The sequence below is a fragment of the Babylonia areolata genome, chromosome 29 (genome assembly GCF_041734735.1).
Source record: "Babylonia areolata isolate BAREFJ2019XMU chromosome 29, ASM4173473v1, whole genome shotgun sequence".
NCBI classification, from domain to species: Eukaryota; Metazoa; Mollusca; class Gastropoda; order Neogastropoda; family Buccinidae; genus Babylonia; species Babylonia areolata.
Window position 1 is genome coordinate 2,937,799 of NC_134904.1, and position 10,801 is coordinate 2,948,599.

General features: G+C 40.7%; 1 protein-coding gene across 11 annotated transcripts in view; it reads right to left on the reverse strand.

Annotated features, from left to right (window-relative positions):
- Positions 1 to 10,801, reverse strand: part of LOC143274920 (uncharacterized) — a 55,143-nt gene that overhangs the window by 20,383 nt on the left and 23,959 nt on the right. For 8 of the 11 annotated variants that reach the window (XM_076578920.1, XM_076578915.1, XM_076578914.1 and 5 more), the window contains exons 19-25: positions 10,301 to 10,426; positions 9,241 to 9,366; positions 8,767 to 8,889; positions 5,369 to 5,491; positions 3,024 to 3,149; positions 1,263 to 1,388; positions 294 to 419 (exon numbers count right to left, since the gene is read on the reverse strand). In XM_076578920.1, the coding sequence (XP_076435035.1) occupies positions 294 to 419; positions 1,263 to 1,388; positions 3,024 to 3,149; positions 5,369 to 5,491; positions 8,767 to 8,889; positions 9,241 to 9,366; positions 10,301 to 10,426 (876 nt within the window). The remainder of the gene's footprint in view (positions 1 to 293; positions 420 to 1,262; positions 1,389 to 3,023; positions 3,150 to 5,368; positions 5,492 to 8,766; positions 8,890 to 9,240; positions 9,367 to 10,300; positions 10,427 to 10,801) is intronic. The other 3 variants (XM_076578922.1, XM_076578919.1, XM_076578921.1) reach the window with 2 other exon arrangements.

Consider the following 10,801-nt stretch of genomic DNA (forward strand, 5'->3'; position numbering starts at 1 on the left):
GATGATGGTGTTTGATTTTTTTTTCTGCAGGGAGGTAATGGAAACTGAGTGTGCCACGAGAGTTAGAGGTGAAAGGTCACAGAGTGGGACAACCCCCACCACTCCTCCCCCCCCTCCCCCCGCGCCCCCCGCAACCCACCCACCGCCCACAACCTTCACATCATCACACTTGCTTCAACACCACATCAGACATAATGTGACATCCTACAATGTTTGCCAGTTCACATTAAAATAAAACTGAAGAGACTTCTTTTTGTTCATTCAAGTTAAACGTTTTGTGCTACAGAACTTACCAGGTGGTGTGTCACAGTTGTACCCGCTGTACCCATTTACACAGGTGCACCTGTACCCGTATTCCCCCAATGGACTGCACTGACCACCGTTCCGACAAGGGAAGGACTGACAGCCATTGGTCTGGGCTGTCATGAGATATATCGTCTGGTTATCATCACCACCATCATGGATTTCTTTCATTTTACTTCTTCTTTGATCATCATTACTGCTATCATTCTCGTCACTATCAAAATCATCACACCAGTAGTCAAATGAGCAAAAGTTGCACCAATAAACAAACAAACAGATAAATGAATTAATCAATGAAAAATAATAATAATGAAATTAAACAAGGGAGGGTTGGGGGTGGGGTGGGGTGGGGTGGGAAGGATACAGACAAACCGTGTGAGAAGTAGCTGTAGTTGTCAGTTTTCGAAATGTGTGAATTAGTTTCCTGTGTTTTGCGTTAATTTTTTTTTTGTTTTTTGTTTTTTGTGCGCTTAGAGTTGACTTCATCAAGATTTTTCGCCTTCTAATAATAATAACAATAATAATAATAATTAGTATTATGTATTTATCTATAATTTTTTATTTATTTATTTTTTCTCAAGGCCTGACTAAGCACGTTGGGTTACGCTGCTGGTCAGGCATCTGCTTGGCAGATGTGGTGTAGCGTATATGGATTTGACCGAACGCAGTGACGCCTCCTTGACCTACTCATACTGATACTGATACAGCGCTAATTTGATTCAAAATAAGGAAAATTGTTTTGGCGAAACTGACAACTTACATCTTTTTCATATTATTAATGCATGGTGGGGTTTTTATTTATTTTATTTTATTATTATTTTTTTAAACACATCACTGATATTTGCAACGACGCATCATAAGAGACAATATGACATTTTGAAATGATTCACAAGAAGGAAACTTGAGAATTTTTTTTTTAACAAAAAAAGAAGTTAAACAGTTGATGCTTCTGTACTTACTCGGTCGTGCCTGACAGTTGAACCCACTGTATCCGTTCACACAGGTGCACTTGTACCCATATGTCCCCACTGGAGTGCACTGACCTCCGTTCTGACAGGGGAAGGATCGGCAGCCATATGTCTGGGCTGTCATGTCACGAATCGTTATCTGGTCATCATCTTCATCACAATTATCCTGTTAAATAGTTCAGTTGGTTCGCTGTTAAAGTTGTTAGGTTTTCATTAGAAATATGTTATATTGTTATGGTTTTTTTTGTTGTTTATTTTTTAAACAAAACTTACATCAATAATTTTCACACACACACACACACACACACACACACACACACACACACACACACTTTCACTTACTCGTATGCGTACACAGTAACCCCCCCCCTCCCACTCGATTTTTTTCCTTCCCTCGTCTAATATCACTAACAGTGAAAAGACAAACTAAAGAACGAACGAACAATTATCCTGTTTTATCTATTTCATTTCCCTATTTACCTTTCTTCTTATCGTCAGCTTAAACTTCCTCCTCCTACTCATCATCATCATCATCATCATCATCATCAGTAGTAGTAGTAGTAGTAGTAATATTGTATTTGAATTTGTATTTCATTTTATCACAAAAGATTTCTCTGTGTGAAATTCGGGCTGCTCTCCCCAGGGAGAGCACGTCGCTACACTACAGCGCCACTCATTTCTTTTGTGTTTTTTCCTAGTAGTAGTAGTAGTAGTAGTAGTAGTAGTAACAGCGGCAGGTGGTGGTGGATGTGGTGGTGGTGGTAGTAGTAGTAGTACTAGTAGTAATAGTAGTGGAAGTTGTAAAAGTAAAAGCAACAGTAAGAGCAATACCGGTATACCAAGCAATCGTGGAGACGTGCATACACACAGGGAAGAAGAAGAAGACGACGGTGATGATGATGAAGATGAAGAAAACGTGGTAGTAGAAAACAGTGAAAACAGTATAATATACTAAGCAATTATGGAGACGTGTACACAAATATACGGAAAGGAAAGAGAGACAGAGACAGAGACAGAGAGACAGACAGACAGAGGGGAGACAGATATGGATACGAATAGTTTATTCAATAAAGGCTACAGCAGAAGAGAGAGAGAGAGAGAGAGAGAGAGAGAGAGACAGACAGACAGACAGACAGACAGACAGACAGACAGTGAGTCCTTTCGGTTTCACCATTACAGACCTCATTCCATGGCAATGGGTTGTCCATCGCTGTGATGAGATTATGGTATCAAACAAGAGAGGCAAGGCCTTCAAGACTCACTTGTGATAAATTAAGTCCCCTAGCATTAATTACAGAGTAATTTCCCTTTTTTACTATCTGCACCAAAACGTTTGCAAAATAAATAAAAATTCCATGCTTAGCAAAAGAAGTTCCTGTTTGAACAAAAAATGATAATAATGACTCCTCTTGTTGTTGTGTCAGAATAAGAGGTCAAAGTGCCAAGTTTAGAGAATACAAAAAATATAAATATAACAGTAAATGCAGTTTGCATATAATTAGGCTTCTTTTTAAAAAACATTTTTGTGCCCATCCCAGAGGTGCAATATTGTTTTAAACAAGATGACTGGAAAGAACTGAATTTTTCCTATTTTTATGCCAAATTTGGTGTCAACTGACAAAGTATTTGCAGAGAAAATGTCAATGTTAAAGTTTACCACGGACCCACAGACTGAATAGTTAAAAATGAATAGTTAAAAATGAATAAATAAATAAATAAATAAATAAATAAATAAATAAATAAATAACTTACACGGCAGTGTCTGACAGTTGAACCCACTGTACCCATTGATACAGGTGCAGTTGTACCCATACGTCCCCACTGGAGTGCACTGACCTCCGTTCTGACAGGGGTAGGAACTACAGCCGTATAGCTGAGCTGTTGAGAATTTTGTCATCTCATCATCATCTTCATCAATTTCTTTCATTTTCCTCTTTGCCTCTCACTTTATTATCATCGAAATCGTCTTGTCGCCAACATTAGTGCAGTAAAAGTAGCAGCAGCAGTAAAAGTAGTAACAGCAGTAGTGACAGCTAACATGATCTAGGTGTTTTTGTTGTTGCTGTTTTTGTTGTGTTGTTGTTGTGGTTGTTTTGGGGGTCTTGTTCTTCTATCTTCTTTGTTTTTTATTTATTCGGATTCCAAGTTATTTCAGTCGTTTGTCTTATATGTGTCTGTCTTTTCTTTTCTTTTTCTTCTTAAAAAAAGAAAAGAAAAAGATTTTAGAGTATTTACTTTTTTGTATTCATTTAGGCTATTTCATTTCATTATATGTTAATGTTTTATACAAACCCAGGGTTGTCTTATGGCCTGACCAGCGTGTTATATAGGTTAATGTGTAAGCCAGGCATCTGCTCACCCCACCCCCCCACCCCCTCCACCCTCCCACGCCACCCCCACAGATGTGGTGCAGCGTGTATGGATCGGTCCTCACATTTTCACACCTCCTGGAAAGTGAAACTTTGTCAAGGTGTTGTTGTTGTTGTACGTGTCAGTCTCTCCTCCTCCTCCTCCTCCCTCTCTTCCACCCCCCTTCACATTTCCCTCGTTGTAACATTACATTATCGCAGCCAGTATACTCCGTCATTTAATTAAACGCTAAAACGGATGTCTGAGAGTTTTATGTGTGACTTAAATAGATTTTTTTTAATTTAAAAAAGACTTTAAAAAATGGACAAAATGGGATATCTCGGTCAGTATATGTCATACTAATGGTATGAATAAGGTGTACAGATTTCTATAACAAGATATCGGAATTTTATGAATGTGAAATGTGATATAGGGTATTAGCTTGCTGTTGCTCTGCTGTTAAGGTTTACACGTGTAATATGTTTTCTGACTGAAGGCTTGTTTGAACCAAGATAGTGAGGATACGTTACAATGTTGATATTCATGTTACACAGACAGGTAGTGATGATAACGATGTGGATGACGATGAATGTGACACTGACCTCATTATTACGTCATGTCTTACGTCATCCTGTCGCCCATATTAAACTGATTTGATTGGTTGATTGATTAATTAAGTGATTGACTGATTCATGAAAAAGACACGAGACATACACGAGACATACACACAACCAGTAAAAAAAAGGAAAGAGAGAGAGAGGATGAGCGTAGACACGCTTTTGACGCTTTGATGTTTTACTGTCATTGACTATACAGTCCTTGTGACAGGGGGGAACAATACATTTTCAAGAGACATAACATCAAACAAACAAACATAATATAAATCAATATTCTCACCACTCACACACAAATAATGCAAATACAAAAAATGAGACAAACATAGAAGATCTGTCAGCTCGACCATCCATATTGAATGCACATTCTTGCATACACATACACTCATTCATGAACATCCATCCAATTATCATCCAGTGACATATCCCATAATAGTTGTGGTTTTTTCTCTCTCTGCAAATGAATGATAACAGTCACAGCGTAATTTTGTAAGATTACTTTTTGTTTTACTTTTTTCGTATTTGGGCATTTGAACTTCTGTTTATCATTCATTTTCTTTCGAAAATCCCATACTTCTGAAATATGTAACAAATGATTTTATGATATCTTCGTCCTAAGCAGCATGATTATCATATCTTCTCTTTTTACTACATCGATGAGGGTAGAAAGAGAAAGAGAGAGAGACACACAGAGAGAGGTGGAGGTAAGGACTGAGAGAGAGAGAGAGAGAGAGAGAGACAGAGACAGAGACAGGGACAGAGAGACAGACAGAGAGAGAGAGGGTGAGAGGGTGAGGACTGAGAGAGAGAGTAAGAGAGAGAGAGAGGGGGGGTGAGGACTGAGAGAGAGAGAGAGAGAGAGAGAGAGGGGGGGGTGAAAGTGAAAGCGAGAGAAAGAAGGAGAGAGAGAGACAGGCAGACAGAGACACAGAGAGAGAGACAGAGACAAAGACAGACAGAGAGAGAGAGAGAGAGAGAGAGAGAGAGAGAGAGAGAGATCAACGTGGACAGAAAGCAGGGTAACAAAAGAGAGACATACATACAGACAGACGGACAAACAGACATTCCTCTGCATTTCTTCTATGTATTCCTGAACAACGGCAACAACAATCCTGTACACCAATATGCACGTACCTGGGATGTCACAGTTTACGCCGGTGTACCCATTGTAACAGGTGCAGGTGTACCCATACAGATTGACTGGGGTGCACAGACCTCCGTTCCGACAGGGACGGGCGTTGCAGGCTGTGTTCTGTACTGTTGGAACATGATGAGAGCTTGTGTCACACTCACTGTCATCCACATCGTTATCATCATAATGAGGTCAGTGTCACACTCACTGTCATCCACATCGTTATCATCATAATGAGGTCAGTGTCACACTGTCATCCACATCGTTATCATCATAATGAGGTCAGTGTCACACTCACTGTCATCCACATCGTTGTCATCATAATGAGGTCAGTGTCACACTCAGTCATCCACATTGTTGTCATCATAATGAGGTCAGTGTCACACTCACTGTCATCCACATCGTTGTCATCATAATGAGGTCAGTGTCACACTCACTGTCATCCACATCGTTGTCATCATAATGAGGTCAGTGTCACACTCACTGTCATCCACATCGTTGTCATCATAATGAGGTCAGTGTCACACTCACTGTCATCCACATGGTTATCATCATAATGAGGTCAGTGTCACACTCACTGTCATCCACATGGTTATCATCATAATGAGGTCAGTGTCACACTGTCATCCACATGGTTATCATCATAATGAGGTCAGTGTCACACTGTCATCCACATCGTTATCATCATAATGAGGTCAGTGTCACACTCATCGTCATCCACATCGTTGTCATCATAATGAGGTCAGTGTCACACTCACTGTCATCCACATGGTTATCATCATAATGAGGTCAGTGTCACACTGTCATCCACATGGTTATCATCATAATGAGGTCAGTGTCACACTCACTGTCATCCACATCGTTATCATCATAATGAGGTCAGTGTCACACTTACTGTCATCCACATGGTTATCATCATAATGAGGTCAGTGTCGCACTCACTGTCATCCACATCGTTATCATCATAATGTATCATGTATCACATGTAATCTCACTATCTTTCAAACAATTAGTCAGTTAATTATCATGTAACCAACCATCGCTATATCACCATAATGTGTCGAAGCATGCTGATAAATCGTTATCATTCATTAATCGAGGTCAGTTGTTAACTAAAGTTCTTTCATCGAAAACATCAGCATCAAATACCCAAAAACAACCAACGTGTATCAACATCAATTATTAATGAATGGACGTTACAGGAGTCAACAGCATGACATCGACAGGTTTCAGGTGGTGGGTGGGTCACAATATTTAATTCAAATACGTTTGTAATACATAATATTAGTGTGTCGTTGTGTCTTTATTGTGTGTGTGGTATAATTCCGGTCTTGCTATACTGACCTCGGTTTCACATCGTTACCATAATCAATGAAAGGTCATGTGTCACCCAATGTCCCCACTCGTTCATTCCCTTCATAAGGGGAGGTTCCAGTGTACCGTAACTCATCACATCGTGATACATACAATGAATCATGTTGTACATCTATGTCACCTGGAACATCGATTAACATCAACATGGGTCGTCTCACACTCACTGTCATCCACATCGTTATCATCATAATGAGGTCAGTGTCACACTCACTGTCATCCACATCGTTATCATCATAATGAGGTCAGTGTCACACTCACTGTCATCCACATCGTTATCATCATAATGAGGTCAGTGTCACACTGTCATCCACATCGTTATCATCATAATGAGGTCAGTGTCACACTCACTGTCACCCACATCGTTATCATCATAATGAGGTCAGTGTCACACTCACTGTCATCCACATCGTTATCATCATAATGAGGTCAGTGTCACACTCACTGTCATCCACATCGTTATCATCATAATGAGGTCAGTGTCACACTCACTGTCACCACATCGTTATCATCATAATGAGGTCAGTGTCACACTGTCATCCACATCGTTATCATCATAATGAGGTCAGTGTCACACTCATCGTCATCCACATCGTTGTCATCATAATGAGATCAGTGTCACACTCATCGTCACTCACATCGTTGTCATCATAATGAGGTCAGTGTCACACTCACTGTCACCCACATCGTTATCATCATAATGAAGTCAGTGTCACACTCAGTCATCCACATCGTTGTCATCATAATGAGGTCAGTGTCACACTCATCGTCATCCATATCAGTATCATCACTACCTGTCTGCATAACATGAATATCAACATTGTAATGTATCCTCACTATCTTGGTTCTTCTTCTTCTTCTTCTGCGTTCACTCGTATGCACACGAGTGGGCTTTTACGTGTATGACCTTTTTTACCCCGCCATGTAGGCAGCCATACTCCGTTTTCGGGGGTGTGCATGCTGGGTATGTTCTTGTTTCCATAACCCACCGAACGCTGACATGGATTACAGGATCTTTAACGTGCATATTTGATCTTCTGCTTGCATATACACACGAAGGGGGTTCAGGCACTAGCAGGTCTGCACATATGTTGACCTGGGAGATCATAAAAATCTCCACCCTTTACCCACCAGGCGCCGTCACCGTGATTCGAACCCGGGACCCTCAGATTGACAGTCCAACGCTTTAACCACTCGGCTATTGCGCCCGTCACTATCTTGGTTCAAACAAGCCTTCAGTCAGAAAACATTATTATACATGTAAACCTAAACAGCAGCAAGCTAATAATACCCAATATCGTGTTGAAGCATGCGATAAATCGTTATTCATTTCATTTAATCTGACGACTGGTGCTTGTTAATAAAAGTTCCTTATCATGGGCAAAAACACAGACATCTAAAAAAACCAACAAAAAAAAAACGTGTATACAACGATCTAAAGGTGATATGGTGAATGGAATGACGGGCGCAATAGCCGAGTGGTTAAAGCGTTGGACTGTCAATCTGAGGGTCCCGGGTTCGAATCACGGTGACGGCGCCTGGTGGGTAAAGGGTGGAGATTTTTCCGATCTCCCAGGTCAACATATGTGCAGACCTGCTAGTGCCTGAACCCCCTTCGTGTGTATATGCAAGCAGAAGATCAAATACGCACGTTAAAGATCCTGTAATCCATGTCAGCGTTCGGTGGGTTATGGAAACAAGAACATACCCAGCATGCACACCCCCGAAAACGGAGTATGGCTGCCTACATGGCGGGGTAAAAACGGTCATACACGTAAAGGCCCACCCGTGTGCATACGAGTGAACGCAGAAGAAGAAGGTGAATGGAATTTTAAAAAAGAAAAAAAAAGAAAAAGAACATAAAAAATACAGGGAAGATGCTAACAGGCAGGACAGTGACTGAGGGGTGTAGGGTGGGGTGGGGGTGGGGGTTACCAATATATATATATATATATATATATATATATATATATGTGTGTGTGTGTGTGTGTGTGTGTGTGTACTTCCGTTTCTATGCTTATGTACTGACCTCGGGTTTCACATCTGGTACCAGTGAACCCAACTGGACAGGTACATGTGTACCCATATGTGCCCACTGGGGTGCATTGTCCTCCATTCAGACAGGGCGAGGGATTGCAGCGAGGTGGATAGCCTGTAACACAATACGATACGATAGGATACGATACAATACAATGCATTATGATACATCTTTATTCGTCCATCTGGAAATGAATTAAACATCCACAGGCTCATCATTCACCCTCACAAAAATATCTCACCCCACATCCGAGTTTTTTTAAAACGTTGGACTGAAAGATCATAAATCATTATACCATCTGGTCATTATCATCATCGTATTCATCATCATTATCAGTTTCTTTCATGTTCGTCCTTATCTCCAGATAATGCAGAGATACTGTTTACAGGCTAGACAGAGATAGATGAGGGGGTTACTAATAACTGAAATAACTGATTTAGGTTTCGAAGGTTATTATATACTGACCTGTTATGATTTCACATCTGGTGCCAGAGTACCCAACTGGACAGATACAGGTGTACCCATATGTACCGCCTAGGGTGCATTGTCCTCCATTCTGACATGGAGAGGGGCTGCAGGCTCCGTTCTGTCCTGTAAAAACAATGTATTGTATTGTATTGTATTGTATTGCATTGCATTGTATTGTATTGTATTGTACTGTATTGTATACCACTTCATTATCTGATAGTCACCTCCACATCATCATCATCATCAATGAATATTCATCATCTTCATCAACCACCATCATTCTCGTCATCAATAACAACTTCATTATCATCGTTTTGATGTTGTATCGGGATCTTCAGTGCACCGACACATTCTGTGAGAACTCTAAAATGAATAGTTTCTCATGCAATGAACAGACTCAGAATAACATACATAAGCAAGTAGGTCAAACCCCAAAATGTTCTCCAGAGAGAGAGATGGAGAGAGAGATGGAGAGACAATGACAATGACAATGACTTTTTTTTAAATTGGCAAATGGCGTTTTTCAGCTCTAGTGCCAAGGGGGATTATTCAGCTTATTTTAGCAAGCGAAGAAAAGAAAAAGCAAAACGAAAAAATTTGATAAGGGGAAATAACAAGCAAATAAGTACATATTTATATAAGCATTCATACATTCACACCCACGACATTAATACAACATATTCCATATTACTCATGCATAATACTAAGTAATTCGAACATGTGACCATCCAACTTTGCAGCCGAGCCTCTTTTTGGTTAGTTACTAATCTAAATTGAGTTATGGATCTATTTTACTCGACATTATGTTTCTATCATGTTCAGAGATGGAGAGAGAGACAGAGATGGAGAGACAGAGAGTGAGAGAGAGAGATGGAGACAGACAGACAGACAGACAGCGGGGGTAACTTAGGGGCGTGGCAGTCGTGGGGATGGGGAGGGAGGGGAACTTGGGGGGCGAGGGGTCGGTGGGTGGGGGGTAAGAGGCTGTTCTGTAAAGCTTTCTGAGTAATATTTCTTCCCCCCCCCCTCCCCCCAGTCAACGTGGATGTGAACTGACCTTGATAAAACTCACAGTTGGTACCAGTGTACCCATAGGCACAGGTGCATCTGTACCCAGAAGTGCCCACTGGCGCGCACTGACCTCCGTTCTGACAGGGGAGGGAGTAACAGGCGTTGGTCTGCACTGTTGAAGCAACACACAACGTCACGGCGTGTCGTCATCATCAGTATCGTCATCATCAGTATCAGTATCGTCATCATCAGCATCAGTATCGTCATCATCATCATTCTACAGCAACGACAGTAATAACATTATCACCATCATCGTCAAACTGACAGGTGGAGAGAAAGTATATGTGTATATAGAGAGGGAGATATTTTCGTATTTCGTATTTCTCTCTCTCTTTTTTTTTTTTTTGTCTTTTTCTGTCACAACAGATTTCTCTGTGTGATGTTCGGACTGCTCTCCCCAGGGAGAGCGTGTCGCTATACTGAGAGCGCCACTTTTTTCTGTTTGCAGTTTAATTTGTTTTTCCTAATGAAGTGGGTTTTTCGACAG